The sequence below is a fragment of the Phalacrocorax aristotelis genome, chromosome 12, assembly GCF_949628215.1.
Source record: "Phalacrocorax aristotelis chromosome 12, bGulAri2.1, whole genome shotgun sequence".
Lineage (NCBI taxonomy): Eukaryota > Metazoa > Chordata > Aves > Suliformes > Phalacrocoracidae > Phalacrocorax > Phalacrocorax aristotelis.
In genome coordinates, this window is record NC_134287.1 from 112,551 (window position 1) to 133,749 (window position 21,199).

Sequence of the window (21,199 nt, forward strand, 5' to 3'; positions counted from 1 at the left end):
CAGTAGCTACTAGGCACCCTGGTGTTTTGCTTAGTGGGGCAAGAGAAAGGCCAGCAAACAGGGGCCCTTTGCTGTACTTTGAACGAACTACAGGAGAGCATTCATACTTGTCAATAGCCAGTATTTTGCCTAATCTGGAGAAACAAAAGTACTAATTTCTTTCCTCCCCACTAAAACAGTAATCTGTGGGGAAACTGGGGATCTTTAGGGCCTCAGTTCGTCATCACTGTAAGGGCCAAGCTGCATCCCTCCCTGAGATGATTTCTGTGTTGCTTGGACAGTGTAGAAGGAAAGGAAGAGGTAACAAGATAGAAAAATACAAATAAAAAAAATCTCAATGAGTTTCAGATTAGCAGAAAGCAGGAGCTTGTGTCAGGGAGAATCAGACTACAGTTGTCACAAGTAATTGCTAGTGAGGTTTTTTTGTTTCCCACAGCTCCTGCAGTGTCCTCCTCTGCTCACACCACCCTCAGAGGCTTGGGATCCATCTGTAGCCAGGGCTGCTTCTGCTCAGCCACCTGTGCTCTCTGAGGTGCACTGTGTTTTCACTCCCATCCTCAGGCTTTCTCACAACTGGAAATACCAATTGCTAGCAGAAGACAGACCCACCAGGACAGCTGTCTAGTCCTTAATTGCTATCACACTGTAGGAATTTGCTTCAGTGCAATTAGTTCTTCAAAATATCTCAATTTAAACTTATCCACTGGACTATTTTAGCTCCCAGGACTCAAGAGCCTCTCCATGTACGGTAGGGGAAGGGAGGAAAAAATGGGTGGGGAAGTTTCCTACTCTGCTTTATATGGGCCTGGCTGCCTGCACAGAGTCATCAAAGTTACTACATTCCATATCAGAAAAGGAAATCCTTCTTGTTTAAAGCGGATGTACAGCAGCATCACTTGACGAGATAGGATGCTTATTTATAAGTGGCCTGTTCAATGGAGGGTCATACAGATTAACTCTTATAAGAGTGACTGCAGTCACGTTTCTCTGCAGAGAGGGCGAGTGCAGCAAGCCACCTATCAGCCTATTACAACTGGTATGAGCCACAGGAGTTGTGAACAAGATAAAGTACCTAAATGTGTGTTTGAACTTACTGCACCACAATGCCTATTTGGTTTTCAGCTTTAGCAGTTGTGACTCTAATGAGCACAGTTACATGGTTGTTAGGCTAGCTTACTGGTTTTGCCATTCACTGCAGTTTAGAAGACCAAAAGGTTTAGGCTAGTAATCAATTGTCCCCATCCCACCTGCCTTGAAGCAGAATAGAAAAGCATTCTGCTCAGACCAGGAGATCAAAATGAATCGCCTGAACTACTGATCTTACAGGAAGTCTGTTCCTAGCAGTATGAAGCAATGCTGAATAACCCTTGGCATTTGTTACTGAGTGAGCAGCCACCCACTAGGAAAACAAGGACAACAGCCTCCATGGCTGAATCACAGATGGAGAGTTTGATCTCTCTTCAGCACACATTAAACTGGAAATTGCCCCCACTTCGGAAATCAATTTACATACACTGGTGTATGCAGTCTAGTTGTATGCCTTTGGTTAAGAATATCCCACTTGATAACTAACATTCAGTTTTGAATTCTCTGCAGCTTGGTAGGCATTTATTAAAGAAGACAATGGTGAGAGAAACACTGTGCATCTGGATCTGTCTTCCTCTGGTTTTAGGCTTGAGTATGGCATTGCAGCTTATGCCTTCTGTTTATGTTCTTCTGGCAAAACCAGAGTGGTGATATTTTCAGGCTGATGTATTAACCGTTTAGGGTGAAGACAGAGACTTTAAGATAGTGTTGTCTGTCTCGGCTACCGTGGATGAATTTTTCCTTCTTTCTTGAGCCATCTCAGAAATTGCCATAAGTAATTGGCAATCTCCCTCAGGTATACTTACTGGAGACTTCCAGCATCGTTCCCTTGGGCATTACTCTTGTCCAGCATTTCAGTGCAGATGCTGTATGTTGCAGTGCTGGAAGTAAGGCTTATAAAGCTCTACTCTGCTTCACCTTTGTACCTCACTGCTATCCTGCTGCCCCACAGCCTGACAGAGACATGGACTTAGCTGAACATGTGCTAGCTCAAGATAAATTTAGCTGTATATAATATTCTCTGGGAGGGGAAAGATCTTTAGTATTTGAAGATGTTTGGAGGAAAGCTGTGTGTAATCCCTGAAATGGAAAGGTGCATACTCTTTTGTCCTAATATTTCCACTATATGAGATACCATTTTGAGCATCTTTTTCTTTCTTTCTATCTATCTATCTATCTATCTATCTATCTATCTATCTATCTATCTATCTATCTATCTATCTATCTATCTTCTCTATGTTGTTATTGTCAGCGCAGGGACTCTGACTCTGGGTCACAGTTCCTCAGACATTGTCAGAGGTCATTCATCACCCTGCTGCTGGTGAAACAGTGTCAGCAGTTCTCTTCCGACCTTACGCTTCCACGGTCCTTGCAGAGCCCCAGCTAGTGATTTTTCAGAATATGCTGCCACACGCATTAAGTTAGCATAGCCTGTCCTTGCACATGCACTTAGGATGTCTAATTCTGATGGGGAACAATGGGATTAAACCAAAATTTTGCCAGTAATTCAGACTTCAAGGTAATTAGAGCAATAATCACACTGAAACAACTGTACGTATAACCCCATAAACTGCCTTAGGCAAGCTGATAGTTTCTAGGCTCCAGCATTTTGAGAGCAGAGTTGAAAGAAATCATAGTGCAAACAGGCAATGGGAATCCCTCTCCCTGTCCAATGTTGTTTCCATCAGTTCTGAAAGTGCTATGGGACTGGCTGACAATGTTGGGACAAATTTGCTCAGAGAAAACACTGAAATGAGACAGTGATAGTGATTGGGGAGGGAGAGGCATAAAAGAACTTTGACAAGGGGTAGTTAAACAAGAGTCATTGCTCAATGTAAGTGAGAGAAATTTATAGCTAGGAAGGAGAAAACTGTCAACCTGACAAACAATTGTTCTTCAGTTTCACTTAAATCCATCGTAGGAAGGGAGATCAGTTTGTTGTGAAATTTGTAAAGCTTCACTGTCATCTGTGTATCTACCACTTAGGTTAACCAAGGATCTAGCCCTTTGTATGTAAGAAATAAGAGAGGAATGGGAGCAAGTAGACTCAGCATATCTCGATACACTGAGTATACCGCAACGACAAGGCTGAATCATATTCTCTGTAGAGATGAAATGTAAGGAATTAGTGAAAATTGTATCAGAATGGCCCTCAGTCCTTGATATATACTCTGGAATAATGGGAAGGGTTTCAGGGAAAAAGACCAGGAGTAGCACCCTTCTTATAGACACAGGCTCTGGTGATAAGGAAAAAAAATGTTTAGCTTCAGTTAGGTGAACAAAGTAGTTGAGCACAGTTTGTGGAAAACAAAATGATCGGTAGAAACAACATGGACTAACAAACACTAGCAAGACAGTCTTTGACCTGTTCAGTAAGATAAGACTTCGTGGCTAAAGAAATAAGGTGGACACAGTATATGTTGGCTTCTGTAAGGTATCTGATATGGTTCCACATGACTTTTCCAATGAGAGAAATATGGATACTGTAAGGTGACTGCACAATTGGCTAAGAATAGTAGAGAAAACATAACTATTAATGGCTCATGATGTCAGCTTAAATAACTGACTAAGTTTGTAGTAGTGTTTCATCGGGCTTCTGAATCTAGCAGGACTACATCTATATTTTCACCCGTGGATCATTAAACACTAACATATGTCAATCAAATGTCCTCTCCACCTCAATGTTATATGACTGGTGAGGAGACAGATGATTAAAAATCCCAACCCTCTACTCTTCTGTCAGTGGATCTTGTCCTCTGGCTGCATCTAGCCAGGACAGGGAGTATGTGCTGTGGGGCACCCCACAGCCCTGAAACTGCTGCTATTCAGAACCAGGACCTCGCTGAGACACCTTGCAGCTTTTCTCTGGTCTTTCTTCCCTCAGAAACCCAGGTGTGTGGGGAACATGGGGGAGGGAGGTGGGTTACCTGGATTGAGGAGACACACCACTATTGTCTTCCTATCTGCTTTTTCAACTGCAAACTCTTGCTAGTGAAGCTTTTAAAATGTTTTTTGTTTCTCTTGAGTGTGTTGTACCTAGCAAGCAGTAACAGGAAATAGCAATAATATCATTTTTAGTGGATGGCCTGAGGATTCAGCGAGATTGCTGTGTATTAATCAGCAGGTGACATAAGACATGAAAGGTATACAGTTGTCTCATGAAAGGCTGGATTTTTAAGTGTAGTAGGAACTTGGCTGGTTGCAGAAAAGGACTAAAATCAGTTGGATAACAAGAATATATGGCAAGTGCTACAGGATTAATCAAGTTCACAGACACAGACGGTGAACATATGCTTGTCTGTATTACTAGAGAGTGGATGCTGGAAACCCTGAAGAACAAAGAGAGGATGAATCAGTTGTATCCTGCTATCAGACATCAAGCAATTTTGTGAGCAGCAGAATTAACAGATCCTGGCATCCTTTTAACTTATGTCTTATATTTGGTATCTCATTCTCTCATGTCTAGTAAAATGCAAATCTGTCTGAGGTCTCTCACATTCAAAATGAGAACTCATTATCTGTCTGTTGTGTGCATTCCTCAGTTTTCTGTGCCTTATTAAGACTGTAGTCAGGCTTCCTGCTTCCTATGGTGACGTCTATCTCCTCTGTCCAGCCACCTATTTTCATGTAAACTTGTAGGAGCATTGTATCTTTGTGACATCAGACTCTTAAAATTAGCAAATAGGCTCAAAGGCTATTAGCGTGAAACAGATAAGATCGAAATACATGTAGTATGACTGCATAAACCTTTCTTAGGAAATCAGGTTAAAACTGCAAAAGACAGATTCACTAGTGTATTCAGCAGGTGCTGTCCTGGCAAAAGAAAGCTCTCCTTTGGCAGTCAGATCACAGAAGACTATGTAAGGAATATCCAGTGTGAGCTGTCAGCACAGGAAAGCCGGCCATGTGTGCCACCTTTTACACTGAGGACACATTTCCATCTAGCTCAGGAAGAAAGGCAAACTCTTACTCAACTGAGGGAGAGTTTTTTGAGTGAACAAGCTATTCAAGTCTCCAGCAGGATACCACAAGACTAATACATTGCAGCCACGCATAGCAATGTTTCCACACCCTCTCTGCCTAGCAGAGTTCTTCAGTAGCAGTGGGGGAGTTGCAGAATGGCTATGAATGGTCAAAACTCTACAAAATGACTGCACATGCTTTTTCCCATGGGCTGTCAATTCATCTGCAGAGAAGCTTGATTTCTGTTTTTGTAAAACCAGGAGACTGCAGTGGGGCAGAGTCTCAGTGGGAGCTCTTAAAATCACTAGCCGTTTAAAAAGAAATACTGGTTGACAAGTACTTAAGCTTTAATTTCAGACACATGTTTAAATGTTGCAGACTTGAGAAGGACAGAAGCATTTGCTGGTAGCATCCTAAACTGGAGTTGAAGCCATATCTATATTTTATATTATCCACAGATTATGTGACGGAACTGTCCAAATATCCAAGAATGAGAAACAAGTTTTCTGCCCTGAGAGTTTTGCCACTTCTTTTGAGTAAAAGAATATATACTCCTCTGCTTTACTTTTGCAATTCAAACACTGGTCGAAGCTTGAAAGGTTGAAGCTTTCAACAGGGAAATACTTAGAAGTATTGGTTATATAACCTATCCAAATCTTATTTTGAAAGGACTCCATGTATGAAAAGCATGAGATGTCTATAGCCACTAATGACTTACTGAGCTATTTGCAACGTTAGCCATGGAAAATGACCTTGCCTAACACAAACAGCTGGAAGAACAAAATTCTAGTTAATCCATGGAAAAAAATGCTAGACAAGTAGTATTTTATCACAGAGGAAGAGGCTTTTTACCTCCGAAATTAGCAGTGTGCTTATTTTCTATGGTAATGGCTTTTCTAGAATTTGGTCTTTGGTAATAAAATTTACTGGTTTTGTTTCCTAGTGAACATGAACAGTATCTGACATTACATATGCCTGCTTGGTCAGTAGTTTTCCTAAGCATACATTAAAATGCTTTCTTTTAATATGGCCTGATCTTGAAAAGATTTATACTTTTTACACTTCTCTCTACTGTAATTAGTAATGTAATTCATTTCACTTCAGTGAAATTTAGTTAATGGAAAAATTTTTGTAGCCTTTGCTTAGTAGAAGTTTTTGTGGATTATTCCAACAGAATCAAGTGCTTTAAAAGTTAACAAAAAGTTTCCTATAAAAATTATCCACCATACCAGCATTTAGGAGAGTTTTATAACCCTTCCATTTACTCTTTGATTTATTCCATTTGAATGTTCTTAGTAGAGAATTTTTTTCTGTACTGCAGAGCTGTATTTTCACTTCCAATTGTATATTGTATATATCAGATTCTACAAGGTTTTCCCAAAACCTTCTATCCCTCTATGTATAAATATTCATCAAAAAAGAGACTTAACCACTTTCATTGCTCTTGCTGCAAGAGCCTCTGTATGAGGCATTACAGGTCTCTCTTACAGCAACATTGCCTGTGAAAGTGTTCTTCTTTCGCATGCAGCGATGGCTAGTGCATTTCAGGAGGCATGGTCAGACCTTCACTTCAGACTCATGAACGCTGGAGATGGCCTGCTCCAGTTCTGGGCTACAGTGTTGCTAGGGCAAGGACTGCTGGGAGAAAGAATCACAGGGCAGTATCCCTCGGCTCTAGGATTCTCTCGCTGGTCCTATTCATATTGCTCATGTACAGAACTGCTGGACATTGAGGCATTGGAAACACCAATTAAAAAGAGGAGTTTCTCCTCACAGGGATTAGAGGGAAGGGGAAAAAATGGTGTTTAAGTGGCAGGTGACAATGTCCATCACACTGCTCAGTGATGAAGCTAAGACGACAAAAATAGACAAAGTGACCTCATGGCTTTCAGCAGCAATGCCTAAGAGACAAAAGAGAGGCTTTAAAAGGCTTGTGGAGCTGACAGGAAAGGGCTTGGGCACCTCGGAGTTTTGGTTCTGCTCCAGCAGGGAACTGCTTTGCTTCTCTCTCATTGCCTCCCTCTCTGTTTATGGGGAGTTGTGAATTAAACGGGCTTTGTAACATGCCCAGCTCTCCAGGTCTGGACTCTGCCTTCTCAAGCTTGGATCAGCCTTATGCAGGTATAGATGTCTCCTCTTTTCTATTTTTTCTTTTCTCTTTTCCTTTATTTTCTTTTCTTTTTTCCTTTTTTCTTTCTCTTTTCTGTTTCCTTTTCTTTCCTTTCCATTTTCTTTCCCATTTTCGTTTCTAATTCCTTTTCCTTTTCCTGTTCTTTTATTTCATTTTCTTTTTATTTTCTATTTTTCTTTTTCTATTTTTCTTTTTCTTCTTTTTTTTCTTTTTCCTTTCCTTTCCTCTCATTTTTCTTCTCTCTTTCCCCTATTCTTTTGCCTCTTCTGATTTCTCTCTTGCTCAGCAAGTCATCTCAGGAAGATTTCTGATTTCAGTCTTGCTAGCAAGTCGTCTCAGGAAGACTTCTCCTTCCCTTTTTTCTTAAACTAGTGTGGGAGATTGTAGCTTGAATACCATGATCATTTTTCTGTGGGGAGGATCGGTGTAATTATTTATGTGCTGTAGCCTTTGGTGAGAAGTAAAGTAGGAAGAAAAGAGGGAGATGTCCCAGAGGGCCTTACGTGCTGGCTGCTTCAGAGCACAAAGCAGTTCAGAGCAACTTCCTAGGGAAGTTGTGTGTGGATGCTAATGCTAAGCCAGGACCAAGAGTTGGTGGAGGCATAGCCAAGACTGTCTACTGTTATATTTTCTCTGACAGTTTTTGCTAGATCAGAGTTGAATGCTCTCATGGTACTCTGCTGCCAGAAGGGGCTGCATAGACACTCACTTTAGATGGTGTAGCTCCCTAGCTGTTAGCTGCCCATGCCAGAAATCCTCCTGTGAGTCACTCAGGGCCCAGAGTTTACATATTCTGGACTTGACTAAGATTCTGTAGTGCTGCTCCTCCTCCTTGCTTTAGAAGCAAAATATGAGCCAGGTGAGGTGTAGGAGCTTGTAGCAAGGATGCTTGTAGCAAGAAAGATATCTCTCTTATTTCCTCCATTGTGAACAACCCCCAGGGACACATGTGTGCAGATTTCTAAGTGGAGTGGACAGACCTTCAGGGACTGTAGCTCCTTTCCATCATGGACAGCAGATCTTTGAGGGCAAGTCTATGACTGCCCTGAAGACCAATAAGTCTCCACAAAAACCTGGAAACTAATTCAGTCTTGGTTCAGCAAGGTGGAGTCATTCTCATTCTGTAAGGAAAGTTTTGCAGAAAGCCTCCCTTTGCAAGTGCGAGTACAAATAATGAGCCATTTTTTCAGCAATGGTTTTGGCGTTTCCAATTTTCTGGGTGCAAAGGGGAGGAATGGGCTGTGCATCCATGTGAGGTTATCTCAAACTGCCAAAGTCCCTTTGCTGAAATCCCAAAGCAGCAGCATGTGCTATGGAATGGCTGCAAACCCTGAAAAGAGGTTTTCCTTAAGCTTCCTAGAAGCATGAGTTCTCTGCAAATCACCTTATTTTCAGCATGGGGTGAGAGGGGGAAGCTCCTTCTGCTGTGGTTACACTGGTGCAGTATGGAATCATGACACCTGCCACAACTGTGCATCCTAGACAGGTTCTGGGGGGCATCTGTAGCCCTCAGGAAAACTAGTATCCTTCCTAGGTAAGCAACTTGTCCCGCACTGCAGGTAACTTTGCCACATTAGCAGATCCCCATTGAATGAATGCTCTGTGATAAAATGGTCAGAAGTGAGATCTCGAGAGGGCTGAGCAACTTCCATCCTCTCCTGAGCTAACACCGTCCCCGAGCATTGCCTGCAGCTCTCCTCTCTTCTCTTCTTTCCCTTCAGCAGGGCATAATTTTTGACCTCTTTCTGGAGAATGTGAGGGCTGGGCAAGGTGCTATGGAATTTTTTGACAAATTATTAGATGCAGGCACTGAATGGATGTTTCATCTGTACTATCATCTGGGAAAAAGACAATGGGAGTAAGGAAAAGGATTAAATGAAAGAAATGAGAAATTACTCTATGGTTTAGGTATGATTTTTTCTGTGTGAGGTTAGCACTGATTTCTGTCACTTGAACACTGATTCAAAGCATGTCCACACCTTCCTTAGGGCAGTTGAGTTTGGTTTTACTATTGAATCTTGTTCACCCCCTGCTTTCCCTACATGTAGGGCAGAGAACACAGCATTCCTCCCTGGGGCTTTACTGACCACTGGGCTGGCAGAGCAGGTGGAAAATTATTATCCCACACTTTCATGCCAGTGTCCCAACAGGTGTTGGCTTTTGCAAGCAAGCCTGTCTAAGTGGATTCCTTCTGGCCTGGCTGATCAGTTGTGGAGATCTGAGATTCTTGCTCAGGGGGAAATGCTCTTCTTTGCTGGGCATGGGGCACGGGACTGCAGCAAGGGTGAAAACATGCATCCTGCTGTTGCAGGACTGCTGCAGGCAGCAGCAAACAACCCTACAGACAGTGCTGGTGCAAGGCACTCTGACTGTGTAGTTGGCACTGCAGGGCCCAGAGCAGGGGCAGCCCAGTTGTGCCTGCAGAAAACCTCTCCCACTGCACACATCCATGGGTGCTAACAGCAGCAGCGGCTGCTTCCCAAACTCTCCAGGCCAGAGGGATTGCTTGCTCCTGGTAATCTTCCATAATGTAGGAGGAAGTGTACAAAAAAGCAGGGCACCACCTTCAGGGTGATAAGTAAATGGTAAAACTTCCCAGGAGCAAGGGCATGTACTGCAAAACTGCTGTGAGATATAGCCTGGGACTCTTGGCCTATTTCTTGCAGAAATAGGAAATTCCAGGAAACAGAGACCGTCTGTCAGAGTGGGAGAGTTTCTCCACCACCACCTGCATGGACTTCTATTGTGTTTGCATGGAAAGAGAAAACTGCGTCTGGGTTTCTCTCAGAAGCTCCTAAAAACACTATCAGCAAAGGTAGGAAAGAAAAAGAAGGGCAGGGGGTGACAGTGTGTTTCCTCATATGGGCACTAGAATACCTATAGCCATATCACTGTCCATCTTTGCCCACCCAGCCTCTTGCTGAGCTCTGAGCTTGCCTCTTTTTGTCTCTTGCAGAGCTTCACCGCCACGAGAGCATCCAAGAGAAGAACGTGAAAGAAGCCAAAACCAAGTGCAAAACCATTGCATCCCTGCTGACAGATGCACCCAACCCCCACTCCAAGGGGGTGCTGATGTTTAAGAAGCGCAGGCAGCGGGCTAAGAAGTATACATTGGTAAGCTTTGGGAGTGTTGACGGAGACCGCTCCTACGAGGAGGAAGACGGAGTTTTTCCAACTAGTGAGTCTGAATTTGATGAGGAAGGTTTCTCTGATGCCCGAAGCCTAACAAATCACTCAGACTGGGACAACACTTACCTGAACATTGAAAAGGCCAAGCCTGACTCTAGAAAGAAGGAAGAGAAACAAAAAGGTTTGAGTGAGGCCTCAGGTAAAGGAGCACGATTATTTGAGCAGCAGAGGGAACGGGCTGGGAAGTACACAGTTGAGAAAGTCCCAGTGCAGAAGAGCCCCCAGCTTGCACCAGCTGCCCAGCCACAGCACAGCACAGTGAACGGAGATATGCCTGTGCCACAGAAGGCAGACAGTGTGCCCCTCAGCATCTACCTGGAAGGCATGCAAGTGCCCAGCAAGCAGTCAGCCACCCTCCCCACTCAGCTCCTTGCTCCCCTTAGCCCCACTTTCTTCCCACCTTCCCCAAGCACCTCCAACTCCTTCTCTTCAAGCACAACGAGCATGTTCAACAGGTCTGCACAGCCCTTTACTCCTGAGTTTTCCAGACAACGCCCAGCAACATCCTCTGTCATCTTCAGGCCATCTGCACCCAAAAAACCTAGTGAAAGTCTGGGTGGGCAAAGCATGGTGGTTCCCCCTTTCTCACCTCTGGCTCCAGGAACACCTGACAATGCAACAGTGCCAACACACCGCAGTCCAGTCAGCTCCTCCACATCTCTGTATATTCCTGCACCAGGAAGGCCAACACCACCACTGGAGTCACAGCCAAGAGGAGGAGGAAGTGCTCCAGAGACTAAGCCTTCTGCCAACACTGCCCGAACATCCACCACCTCTATCTTTCTGTCAGCTCCCTCAAAGCCAGGAGGGGAGGTGGCCTCTGTAGCATCCCAGCCACGAGTCCCTGGAACAGCCTCTTCTTCTCTGTATATTAGTCCAGCACCATCACAGCACATTATAAGCAGTTCCCCCATGCCCAAGCAGCCTTCTCCTGCCATCTCACCAGCAATGCCACGACCTCATTCTGAGCCCTTAACCTCCAGGGAGCAGAGGATTGCTGTGCCAGCTCCCCGCACAGGCATCCTGCAGGAGGCTCGCCGGCGGGGCAACAAGAAACCCATGTTCAGTAAGATTGAGGAGAAGAAGAATTCACCCAATCCTGAGCTCCTATCTCTGGTGCAGAACCTGGATGAGAAGCCAAAAGGTGACCACCCCGGGGCAGGCTTCGAGTCTGGGCCTGAGGAGGACTTCCTCAGCCTGGGTGCTGAGGCCTGCAACTTCATGCAGTCCTCTGGCCGCAAGTTCAAGACCCCACCTCCAGTGGCTCCTAAACCTCAGCAGCAAGATGCTGGACTGGTAAATGGTGCCCAAGACATGCCTCAGCTTAAAGGCAAGGGGGCAGAGCTCTTTGCCAAACGCCAGAGCCGCATGGACAAATTTGTGGTGGAGACAACACCAAAGCCAGAGTCCAAGCCTAGGACCCCCTCTCCTTCCCCTTCTCTACCCTCATCCTGGAAATATTCACCCAACATCCGGGCTCCCCCTCCAATAGCTTACAACCCAATGCATTCCCCTTTCTATCCCCTGGCAGCCAGCAAATCTCAGGCTAGCAAAGCAGAGAGCAAAGTGAAAAAGGCACCTGGCCAGAAATCAGGGATCAAGGTCATTGATTTAATGCACCACCAGCCCTATCAGTTAAAGTCAGCCATGTTCTGTTTTGGGGATACCCCAAGCCCCAGCATTCAGGATCCTCCTCATCAGCCAATGCTGCAGGCTAGCTCATCCTTCACAGCAGCCAAGCAGGTCCCCATAAAAACAGTCAAGACCCAGGAAATTCATCGCTTCTCCACTCCGGTCCCCATGTCAACCTCAAGCAGCCTGGCACCTACCGTGCTTGCGCCCCGCTCAGCCACCACGTTGGATGAGCTAGTGTGGAGAACAGAAATGGCCTCTTCTGCCCCCACTACACCAGCACCCTTCCAGGTAGAGCTCAGCCAGTCCCCTAAGCCATACCAGAGCTCCCCAGAGCCTGGTCAGGCAGGACAGGGGCCTTCCCCAAACCCAGCCTCAGCCTCTCGGTTTCAGGTGGCCAGGCCCAAATTCTCACCAGCAAGAACAGGGATGCAGGCCAATGTGTGGAGGCCAAGCTTTGGTCACCACTGAGGTAGGCACCCCTCCCATCCTGTCCATGGCCCCGCAAAGGTAGTGCTCGTTTTGTCTTTCATGTCAGCTCAGCACATTGGGATGAGTGATGCAAAATGAAGAAAAGAGAAAAAAAATTACGCCCTTCTGCACCACCCTCTCCCCTAGCCTCCCCTTGGTCTCACATGGGCAGCTTCACGGCAAGGCTTACTGGCTTATAGCAGGCGGAAGATTTAGGAGAGAGGGCACACATGTGGCACACAGACCAGGAACTTACACGCAGCAGCAAAACCCACCACTGGAGGGGTCGAATGGCAGGGTCTGTCTCACATGAGGACATGCAGGCAGTAGTGGTTTTCTTTTGCAAAGGGCTTTGGAGTCACCCCTGAATGAAGTGAGACTAGGGGGCAACAGCTTTCCAGGAAGAAAGCATCAGAGGTGGGATGCAGTACAGAAGCCCTAGATTCCTGATTAGACTGCTTTTCTCTGAGCCTGTTAGTCTGCGCACATGCACACAGCCGCACTCAGCAGGGAGTGAAAGCAGACGTGGGGCTTCACCTTGGACACGTCTCCCAGACTCCCCTCCCGAGGGACATGGGAAAGGAGGCAAGAGAGCACAGTGAGGGGTGTTTGCGCATGCAGGCATGAGCAGCCTGCCCTGTGCAGAAGAGTGGCTATGTGTGCCTGTTCCTCCAGTCACCAGGGCTGGGGGTAAAAGGCAGAGTCATCCTAGCTGGTGCTTTACACAGCTATGAGGTCTGGGAGCAGTTTGCCAAAGAGGGGCATTGAAAGGACTTGATGGGGCTATCACAAGCTGGAGGAACCACAGAAGGAAGTATTGATTTTTGAGGATACCGAAGTCAAAGCTAAGCTCAGGCAGTGGCTAGCTCACCAAGGAAAGTCCTGCAGCATTAGTCCCACTGGAACAGGATACAGATGCTGTAAGTACAAAGGAGGATTGCGTGGGAGAACGTATAGCTGGCTTTAAAAGGAGACGGGATTGAATATGCATTTGCACATCATCTTTTTGTTTACAATAGAAGTGTGGCTAGATTGGCAATGGATCATGACAAAACTTGCTGAAAACTTTGTGATGAGCTGGAAAGCGGATCCCCTTTACAGACACTCTCAGTATGGAAGTAGAGGACAGGCAAATAGAAAGTCAGAAGTAGATTTTCATACTAAATGATTTAAATATCCTTGGGGTCTATTTGGTAAGAACTGAAGTGCTCTGAGAGTCCCAGAGGATCTGCACTCTCATACACATACAGAGCTCAGTCTGCTGGCAATGCTGGGGAAGCAGGACTGGTTATTCCTTGAATGTCCCAGGCTACCCTCAGACTTAATCCCTACACTAAATGCATACAGGAAGAAAGCATTCCCTTTCCCAAGGAAGAATTCAGGGTATTAGTAGGGACTGTGCATGTGTGGCGTGCATGTCATTTGTGCTCTGGTTTGCACACACCCCTGCCATTTGCCTTCTGCCTGTGCTTCCTCTTTTGCAGCAGCCACTTTTGCAGTGTGATCCCTCAAGCACACCAAGCTGGAGCTTACAATGTGTAGCTCTTTTCACAATAGCTGGGGGCTCTACTTTTTCTTGAAGGCTCAAAAGAGTTTCTATGTGAGCACCCGGAAATTCTGCATGGGTGTTCTCTCACAAAGAAAAAGAGGGCCAGAGAACCTAGCTAGCAGCTCTAGTCCCAGACAAGCTTGGGAGGGAGAGAATGAGAGAAAAGTAATACACAATCCTGCCTTTGAATCCTTCACACTCTAGCTGGGCTTGTTCTGCAGGCCTGCGTTTGCAGTGCACATTCCTGGGGGCTGTGAAACGTAGGATGAGCATGCTGAGAGAGGAGGACAGCACTTACCTCACTTGGCAGACTATTAGCCACAAGAGAGGATGGAGAGAAAAACCTTTGCGAATGCCTTGAGTTAATGAGCAAAGGGGTGGCTGAGCCGGAAGAGGTGCTGCACCTGGCTGAATAACAATGGGGCAGCCGACCTGAACTGATGAGGTGATTGTACGTGTTCCTGGAAAACCCCAAAGGGGAGGCCTTAGGACAAGCTGTCACCACAGAGTTAATTTAGATCACCAGAATCCACTTAGCTCTGGTGAAGGGGAGCAGCTATGCTACAAAACCTAATTCGGATTATTGCTTTCTCACTCATCCTGTGCTGTATTGCATTGCCAGTGTCTCTGGAAAAAAAAATCCTGTATGCTGTAGCAAGCTGCATCTCTGTGATTCTTCCCAAACATGGAAGGTGGAGTCTTCTGTTTTTTCTAGGAAAGCTATGGGAGGGAACTCAAGGACTTGCGGTGCACCAAAAGCTTTGTCTTTAGTCTCCTTGTAGAGTGCTGTCTGCCACTCCCTAGTGCTTTTAGCCACTAGCTTTAGACAGACAAGCTAGCCCAGGGTGAAAGCATTACTGAACTCACGTGTAGAGAGGGGTTGTGTGGACCAGATGAAGGGTGCTCAAGATAATTCTGCAGTGAAGAAATAACCTCAGAAAGTGTGAATCTTACTCCGGTGTCCCTCTCCCTCAGGTCCCTAAAGGTAAGTGCTCTCAGGGCCTAAGCATCTTGGGAAATTCATTTTGCCACTGGAAAAAAAAGAAAGGTCTGGCCTTAGCATGTAAGGGAGATTACATGTAGTTAGTATTTCAGTATTTCACCCCAGATTTCTGGGAGACACTGATGCACGCCTAGGAGTAATGGCCAAAACACTGATGAATGTCAGATGTCAGGACCCAAGTGGGTGGAATAATTGCATCTGACCCATCATTTCTGATAATGCAATGGGCAGGAGATGAAAAAAAAAGTAGGTCTGATTGGAGAATGAATATTAAACATCAGAGCAAGGAAAAGAACCAGGAGGCTGGGGATCCTGCACTTCACTTCTAACATACTTGGTTCAAAGCTATGTTTAGAAGCAAAGCCAAAGTAGTTGATGGATCTCAGCCCTCCCCAATCTTTTCTTAATCCCTGTGCAAACACAGGGCTTGACCTGCAGAAGCAGAGGGTGTTGCAGATGAGGCCTACAGTGCTTGTGGTGTATCCCAAATAAAGCCTGTGGCTGCAAGTAGCATGAGATGAGAAATAAAACTCAGATGCATCTGCTAAGCTATAAGGAAGAAACCTGCACTACTGCTGGCTTCAAGCAGCTCTGCTAGTGTTTGCTTATGAAAATGTTGTGGCTGACCTGTTAGAAAGGTCACAGGTGAGGTTACAAGGAATACTTTTGAACCATATAAGCTTGTCTTGAGCCTCTCCAAATTACTAATTCTTCAGGTGTTGAACAAGTACCAAAATAAAGAGTTGTTTGACAAGTTTTAGCTCCCACCTGCTAAGTTATAAGCTGCAGTGGTAGGCTGAAGATGTCTACATGGGCTCTGATTAAAAACTGCCTATCATCCCTCCTCTCTATTAGGCTGCAGGTTACACACTGCAGCTATGGCAATTCTGGGGGTTTATCTTGCTTCAGAAATATCAGTCCTTTCCATCTGAATATATGGGAACACCTGCCAGAGATAATCTCAAGATCCTGTAGCAGCTGGGAGGAAGAATCTCAGAAGACACTGGTGTGATGAAGAGTCACTGACTGCTAGACATGAGCACAGTGCAAGCCAAGATTGTCCCTCAGCAATAATATGCTCCCTTTCTGCTGTAATATCAAGCATCCCCTACCAGACCCTCTTTCTAGAAGAGACTTGTCAGTGCTCTGAAAATGGGAGCCCAGCAGCAGTGCTCTGCCTTGCGGAAGATGTGACCCCAGAACAGAGTTGGCATCTTTGTTTATGGAAATACTTTTTTTCCTTTTCTGTTTTGTCTTTCTTTACCAATTTACAGCCACTTTCTATTGTTTGTGCAGAAGAATAAACTTGTGATATGCACTTTACCTATGGCATTTTGTCACCTTCTTTGCTTGGCACCCAGGAGGACCTGCTATGTGTACAGCACATGCAGTTATCACTACCAACGAACTACTAAGGCCAAGAGAATATAAGGAGTCCAAAAAAGGATGGGATGTCTCAGCAGTAAAGACACCTAAATTGGACTTAAACCCACTATATATTAAAAAAGCCCAATGCAAGCAAAAACTTAAGTGAGATCCAAAACTTTGGCACTACAGGCTATAAAACACACACTCACTGGCAGGGTGAAGAAATTTATGGGCCAGCCCCAGCCCTGCCTCTCAGCCTGCTCTAACCTAAAACCTACCCTCTGCTTGTAAATCTAGTATTACCGGAAGTTTGTCAGCTCTAGTAAATCCAAATATAAACTCACACTGAACAATTCAACTTTTTCTTAATATTAACCAAGAGATCAGAAAACAAAATCAGTGAGAAAATCAAATATATCCCATTGTATCCTCAGGGTTTAAGCCTAATCCTAACTCTAACCCAATTCAGGTTAAAGACTACTCAATTTCTGGGTCCTGAGGGATTCGCTGTGCTCAGTTTAGGACAAGCATTAGCAGATCACCTTTCCCAGATGCATGTCACTCACAAAGGGCAATTCCTGAGCACTGCAGGAGATGCTGAGGTCAGCTGTAGGATTAGACTGGAGACTCTGCACACGTGTACCTGGACTACACTTGTCCAGGTATCATTTTGTGGATATTTTTCAGATTAATTACAAGGAGGAGGTCCCTTATGTAGTGGTCTGGAGGTGGGTCTTGGGACTATCCAGCATACTTCGGATTGACTTGCAGACAGGAAACACAAAGGGGCAGCAATGTTTGCTGATGCCAAACCTGAGCTTCTGTCCAATCAGAAGCACAGCTCCCAGAGAAATAAGTCTACAGATCCACAAGCTGCAGATTAGGACTGCATGTTGTTTTGCTTAATAAAGCTAACATAGTAAGATTATGAGCTACTCCAGATGGTTTGACACATTGCAGGACAGTTGCTGTGTCCACGGCTCTGATTAAATTCCCTGTTAACCTCTACAACCTTCTCAAGTGAGAACAATTTCTTCTCACAGCAGACCATGTCAGAAGGAGCCAGACAAACAGACTTTCAAAGGTGGAAGAGGATACAGCCCTGAGGTTACTGGCCCAAAGCAAAAATGAAGAACTGCTGAACAGCTATGCAGCAGGCTAAGGATGAACTTGGACTTCAGTGCACTACTCAGAGAGTAGTTTAAAACCAGAAAATAGTAAAGGTGCCTAGTGGGGTTATCTCCCCCCAAACAATCATACCCGATGGAAAAAGTGTCCAGCAAAGAGCACCACAGGACAGGTATGTGGCATGTAGGAAAAATAAGGGTATTTCCAGGCAGTACAGACCTATAGCTTCAACAGCCACTAGATGTTGCCACTGTTCTTCTCTGAGTTACCTGGGATTTTGGCATTCACCTGATGTGGTGTTAAAACTGGAGCGTTTAAAATCTTAGGAAATGCTTTCTTCCTGATCTATCCTCTTTTGGCATTCATATATGGTGTTGCTCAGTCCCACATACCAGAGGAGAAGACCAGCCTCATACCAGGGAGTTTTGGCAGCCAGAGGCTTGCTGCAGCTTGGAGGGGATTCCCAGAGTGGTAGCATGTGGGGCACACAGGCAAACAGGCTCCCACCAAGTAACACACCATGGGCACACCAGCTATTTCAACACACACTCCAGCTCTGTGATCAAATCCTACATATTTCTGTCCCAGTCCTACATCTCGTGCATTTAGCCTCTTAGTAGCAAGAAAATGCCCGGCATTAACTGTGTGATGCTACAAACTACTGACAAGTCTTCCTGATGTCTGTGTAGAAGTGGAAGAGATCAAGCATATCTGAAATATTTTAAAATAACAAACATTATATATGATGTATTTCAAAATAAAAAACAACCAGGAAAAAAAAAGCCAAATCAAGACTTTTGCAACTTTTTTCCCAGAACGGATTGAATCATGTTGAAATCCACTGTTTATGAATACTTTCAGCACAGATCAGTCCTGGGCTCCAGGAAAAAAGGGGAGCAGGGTCAAGGTTTAATTTGCTATCTTTGGAAAATTAAAATGGTGAAGACTATTTGCCAGACTGATGTTGTTTGCCAGACTTCCACATGATCAAAATGTGCTCAGGGGACAGCCTGTCTCAGCGACTGCTTATGTCCATCTAGCACTGTGTAATGAGACATCTCGTCTGCTGCTCTTGAAATGATGTTGCAGATATCAACAATTTGAATTTAGACTATTTGAAATTAGGGGCACAAGAATGCAGTGCAAAAATAAATTAATTTGGAAGATACAGTTCAGAGAAAGCAAAGCTCTGTGCACTCTGTTCCTAAGGCCACTTAAGCAAAGGGTATATTTGGAGAGAGAGGTTGTCACAGTGAGATACAGACAGTTCCTTGTATGATTAAGACAGTTCCTCCCTGAAGTGCTGAAATGTCCTACAGGCAGCACACGTACTATCCTGCTGACCTAAGTGGAAACTCTATGTACTCAAGCAAAGACTGAATTTAGCCACCAAACCTCACCACACTCCAGGTAAATCCTGTCCCCCCAACCAAAACTAAAACAGTTCATCAAGAAAGGCTTGTAACGATTTAAAACTTTGAGCACTGAGTAGCACGAGTGGGTAAGATAACAGTAAGAGCCTTACGTAACTTCTTATCTACGCCAAGTTCATTGTATTACTTACAGCACAGATATGAGATTGTACAATATTCTCAGCAGAAAAAGCCTGAGCTGCTGAACTTGGCACGATGGCAGGGCACAAGTGAAGCCTCTGCTAGAACTACCATTGACATTTCTAGACTAGTGAACTAGACATTTCTGTCTCTTAGGAGAAACTGTGCATAAAGAGGGGAAAGGAGCAGGATTTAGTTCTCAGCCTGGTAGCTGAAAATGGAGACATATAATTTTATTTGAAGGTAGGTAGGAGGTGAGAATCTCAGTCAAAGAAGTGCCTTGGTGCAGAAGTGTCAGACGCAAAACTACTTTATCCAAATCACCCTATAAATCCTGGTGCCATACGAATAGGATAAACTCTGTCTTATATTCCTCCTGGGTTCAAGGCTCAGGCTCTGCGCAGTACACTCCCACTGCACTGTTAGGTCCTGTGTCTCTACCCAGTGTATGTACATATGCATATGCAGATGAAAATAACCTCTGGAGGATCAGGGTTGCAAGGACAGAATGGGACTTAACATAGCACTGAATGAGGACTATGGATCATCTTTCAAAGTGGAGGTGGCCAATGTCTCTTCAGAATTTGATCCTGGCAAGAGCCACAGACACAACAGCACTGAAAGATCTGGACAAGAGGCTGGTTTAAATCTTGGGGTTTGCTGCTGGACTTTCTGAGGAGTCCAGTGATTGGTCTAGTACCTAAATATACCCACCAGCATCTAGGGAATAAAGGAATCTGCCCATTTGATCGTTTCAGCTTCCAGATACTACTTCTGAGCCTGGATAAAGATCCTGCCCTGTACTCTCTACTCCTAGCTTACTTTCCCTCATATGCCTGCTCAACCTGTCTCATTTCCAGTTCCTTACCACCTTCTTACTTCTCACACGAGACTGTGACTTGGCATACAAATGCTATGTTCCCATCAGACCACAGTTCCCATCAGTCCTTGACGCTGGACTTCAGAGCCCTTAGCCTTGCCCCTAACCCTTCTTGCCTCTTGCCTTTCAGGCTGGAGATCCACAGAGAAGTCTCATCTCCTGGAGTTGGTTCACCCTGAATTGCCATCAGTGCCTTGTTCCTGGTCCTAATTGCTGGGCACACCTGCTCATATCCTGATTGAGATCCTCACACACCATGCCAGACATGCCTTCTCTTCATCCCCTTGCTATTGCTTTTCCCCTGTCTCTCTCTTGAGTTTTACAAGCAGGCTCACATTCATTTCCTGCTCACCTCCTATTACCAGCTAGCCAGGGAGCACTCTCCTCTCTTCCAGCCTACTCGGCTCCTCTCTCCCTGCAGCTGCCTGCTGGAGAAGCTGTGAACCCCTGGGGTGGGAGAAGCAGAGGAGCAGCTGGTCATGCTCGTGGCAGGGAAGAGCAACCACATACTTCCCTGCTACCTTGTATTTTGGAGATACACCATGCCTCAAAGTCCAGCAGGTTTCCACATGATATCCATCTGGCACAAACTGTTCCCCTGAAGTGTAATTTGTGCTCAGGAAGGCACAGAAGATGACTATGGTCATTCCAGCTATGGTCTGAGATCAGCTGCTGGAAGGAAGCAGAGAGGAGGCAGAGTTTAGCACCACTCTAGTAACAAGAAGGTGCCATATAGTTGTAGCTACATTTCTCAGCTTCTCACCCCATAAATCACATTAATTTCTTAAATGATTATCAAAATGGAGCTAGAAGCTTCTTGAAATTAAGAGCTCACTGCACCTCATGCCTTTGTGAAAGGAGAAGCAAAGGGCTGCTGATTTTATGCAATATAGGAACACATTGTGGCTGTTCTTACTATGCCCCCCACTACATGCCATCACCTTGTGACAGGCAGTAGGACCCTTGATAAATAGGGTTTCGAATGCAGGGAACTTGAATAGGAGAGCAGCATCTCAAAGACCACAACTGGACTTCACAGCAGGCACTGGGCACTCTAAGCAAATGCCCAGCATGGTGCTAATCCAATCCAAGAGAAATAAATGTGATGAGAAAATACTCCTCTTTTTACAACCTGCAGTGAGCAGGGCTTGACCAACACCAAAAGACCTGCTCCTCTGTGGCCACCAGCACTTGTGCAGAGTAGGTGTGAAGTGTGGCCAGATAGTCAGTTGTGATAGTAGTATTT

General features: G+C 45.2%; 1 protein-coding gene across 1 annotated transcript in view; it reads left to right on the plus strand.

The window, feature by feature from the left end:
• Positions 1-16,347, plus strand: part of SYNPO2L (synaptopodin 2 like) — a 39,866-nt gene extending 23,519 nt beyond the window's left edge. Inside the window, exon 4 of the mRNA XM_075107429.1 lies at positions 10,137-16,347. Within this exon, the coding sequence (XP_074963530.1) occupies positions 10,137-12,472 (2,336 nt within the window). The 3' untranslated portion in view covers positions 12,473-16,347. The remainder of the gene's footprint in view (positions 1-10,136) is intronic.
• The last annotated feature ends 4,852 nt before the right edge of the window (positions 16,348-21,199 follow it).